We start from the raw sequence: 3,662 nt of genomic DNA on the forward strand, positions 1-3,662 counted from the left end.
AAAGGATAATAGCGAATTTATATTAAAATCTCACATCTATTTGATGGCAAAATTTCAATTATCTTAGTTATCTTTAAAATCTCAAAGCTGCATAACGTTAGATTTTTCCATTTTGATAAAAATAAAATAAAAACGCAGCAGGTTGATATTGTGTTACACTTTTAGATTAAGAATTTGTTGTAATAGATAGATAATAACCGTGTCTATTACATTACTCATAGCATAGCTCATGTCATGTTAAAAAAAAAAACAAAAAAAAGCATTATCTATAGAAAATAACCGATAAGGTAGTATATTTTTTTATAGCAGCCAAATATTTTAATTAGCAGCCAAAGAGCCCAAAATTTGAAAAATATTCTAACATACCATATGAAATGTTTTATTCCCATTTTATTCCATTCTGGTATTTTCTAAAAAATATGGGGGCACAAAAAACACCTCGCAATTGGGTTAATAATCTCCCTTTTTTTAAAAAAGAAAAAAAAAAGTTTGCAAAATAAGTACATAATCTATATAGAGATTAAGAAATATTGAATTAAAATTTAATTGCAACTAGCAAACGAGTTAATTTACAAAAGTTTAGAGATTTGCTCCTAATTTATTACCTATTTCATGATTCCAAGGTTGAAAATATTTGCTTTTATGTCGCTCGTGATAAAAATACAATAAACTACAAAATTATTTCCTAAAACCAAATACCATGCAAAAATTGAAAATTAATTTTAAAATAATTCATAGATAAAATATTGTTGAACTATTTTTCGATATGTCGAAAAAAACAACAACAAAAGACATAATTTAGATCCGAATAAATAAAACATGCAATGAAAACTTTACAATTACTATGGTGAGGGGGGGGGGAATGCCTAACAGGGTGTTCCCTAATCTCTCTCTAAATTTTTTAGATTTCTCTTTAAACATATTTTTAGATTTCTGATCAAAAATAAAGCAATAAGAAGTACAAATTAGAGGTCGCAAATGAATATATAAGCAGGGAAAAAATCAATAACGTCATTCAAACCTAACGAATCACTATCGAGAAAGGCGGGGACAAAAACGTCAAACCCTGTTGGATTGTCAGAAAAAACAAAATGGCGTTGATAAGCGATTGCCAGAAATACTTCCATGCTTCATCAGGCAATCAAACAAGTTTTCAATCTGCCTTCTTCAGTAGTGATTCGGCAGATTTTTACAGCATTTTTCTAATGTGAGTATTTTTCAGAAATAATTTTTTAAAATATATTAATTAAAGGCGGTGATTATAGAACACCCGATGCATATTAGATATTAGAAATCTTACCTGATTTTCTGACCGCAGAATTTTCAATTGATCATTAATAAGAGCATATTTCGCTGCTTCCTCTTTCCGCAATGCTCTTTCTTTTTTGAGCTCCGGACTCCAAAATGTTTTTATACTATGCATGCTAGATCCTAACTTTTGAGTGGTCGCATCCAACTCCCTCTTCATATTACTATACTGAAGTTGGAGATCGTTCAGTCTTTGCTGCATTTCGGTTACGAACCCATCACCTCCAGATCTACCACCATAACCATGCCTAGTGTCACTATACGCTCCATGGCCAGATCTCGACATAGAATGTCCCGTATCACGGTATGGATCAGCTTCCAAAGGGCCGTCCATATCTCTATAGGCATGGTCATCGCGATCTCGATATCCGGCTCGGTCCAGGCTTCTTTCCCTGCTTCTTGGATGCCTACTGCCGGATCCAGTCATGTCCGTCCTGTCAAGTGACCGGTCTCTGGGATCCCGGATAGGATCCCGGATGGGAACAAACTCCCGATCCTGATCCCTCTCTAATGAGTGATAATTCCGGAGAGGGACCCGAGTGGCCGAGCGGCTACGGTGATGGCCGGGGGCCGTCCCGGTGCCGCCTGTTCCCCCACGTCCGTCCATAGTGGGGCTGCCCAAATCTTCGTTGTAATAGTGATGAGATGATGCTGTCCTACCGTGCCCTACGTTAAAAGCGGATGTACTGATTGAATGCGGTACTGGTCCGTCGGTCGGTACGGTGAGGGGGCTGGCGTTGCTAGACCGACTCACGCCGTAACCGTGTCGACTGCTCCTCCGTCCGACCCCTTGGTCAGAGGGTACAGCTCTTGACCCAACTGGACTTACCCTGCCCGATACTGGTTGAGAAATGGAAGAAGGGTAATATTTGGAGGAAGAGTCCGGGTTGGTATCTCGATGGATATCTGGTCGACGCGGGGGCTTGGGTGACCTCTGGCTAACGCTGCTGCTCCCGTACACTTCTCTGGACATGGCTGGTGCTATAGCTACTTGCATCTACTACTAAACTATTAGACTGTAATACTATATATGAATACATCCGGTCCTATGGTCAACAACTGACCGAGGCTAATTAGGAACGAGCATTGGGATGTGCCAGATGGGGCGACAAAATTATCTGAAAGCCGGGGCCATGTTCTTCTCCTCAATTTTTCGGGCGATCAATAAGTCTTTCCTCGAACTCCGAGCAATGTGAACAAAAAAAAAGCGATCACCCTAAAGAATCAAAACAAATATCCGCTTTGCTTGAATCATAATCATCACTTTGCATTTTTAAAAAGTTCTAATCACCGGCCTTCGCGAAGATATTCATTTTTGAGACATGGTATTTGAGAATCAGCCACTCCGCTCTTGCCTTTCACTACTCTATTATAAAAGAGAAGAGGAGAAATTCATCAGTCGTGCCCTCTTTCTCTGCTAATACGGAAGATGACGTCACAGGATCCCAGCTGTTGCGAATGAGCCAATGGGAAAAGAGAGAACTCTTTAGAGACCGTGCTTTGCAGCGATATCTATTGAAAGTAATTGGTACTAATTTTTAATTTAGAATTTTACTACTCTTTCACATAGAATGTTTTTTTTTCAATATAAAATTTATTCTCTCTCATGAATTCGTATCTTTAATGTGAGGATAAATTAAATAAGATATTTAATGTTGGAATAATTTTTTTAAAATGATTGTAAATTGTTCATTCAACTCAATGCTCTTGTTTGAGCTCAGAGGAAAAAAATTTTAATTAATCATATTTTTTTTTATAGTCAATCAATAGATAGAAACTATTTTTTTTCCTCATTTATACAGAAATTTTAAGTTTATAATAGCTACAAACATAAAAGTGAAACAAAAATAAATGTTGGTAAAATAAATAACACATAAATGTTTATCTATATCTTTATAAAAAAAATATTGCAATATTGTAAAAATATTGCACTGCAAATAAAAAATAAATTAGGAAAATAATTTGACATTAATTATTTAAAATGTAAAAAATTATAAAATAAATTTTCGTGAGAAGGTTTTACATTTGCGAATAAAAAATTATAATAATTAATTTTTAATCTATTAGAGGGAAATATTAGTGTTTTTAGCATAAAAAATTATAGTCGCACACATTTTATTAATACATTTTTGTTTGGATATAATAATTATAACTTTGTTCTCGAAAATAGAAATACTACTGGTGCTTTTAAAATAAAAAATTCTGGAAATTACTCCTAGAAAATATTAAATTTTTATATTGTTATTTAATTAAATCAATTTTATTATTCTCATTACAAATTAAGAAAAAATTGTATTTAATAGCAGTATTTTGATTTTCTACTTTTATGTCTAAATAGATTAGAAATAACCCTT

The 3,662-nt window shown here is 34.5% G+C and overlaps 1 protein-coding gene across 1 annotated transcript; it reads right to left on the minus strand.

The window, feature by feature from the left end:
* Positions 1-262: 262 nt before the first annotated feature.
* On the minus strand, positions 263-2,728 carry LOC107449676 (serine/threonine-protein kinase fray2). Its single transcript, XM_016065285.3, has one exon. The coding sequence runs from the start codon at positions 2,303-2,305 to the stop codon at positions 1,247-1,249; it is 1,059 nt and encodes a 352-aa protein (XP_015920771.1). The 5' UTR covers positions 2,306-2,728; the 3' UTR covers positions 263-1,246.
* Between the last annotated feature and the right edge of the window lie 934 nt (positions 2,729-3,662).

This window comes from Parasteatoda tepidariorum, chromosome 5 (assembly GCF_043381705.1).
Source record: "Parasteatoda tepidariorum isolate YZ-2023 chromosome 5, CAS_Ptep_4.0, whole genome shotgun sequence".
Classification (NCBI taxonomy): Eukaryota; Metazoa; Arthropoda; class Arachnida; order Araneae; family Theridiidae; genus Parasteatoda; species Parasteatoda tepidariorum.

What these genes read in the sequence shown, in the direction of transcription:
- LOC107449676 (XM_016065285.3), bottom strand. Translation starts at nt 2,305, where the DNA reads ATGCAAGTAGCTATAGCACCAGCCATGTCCAGAGAAGTGTACGGGAGC.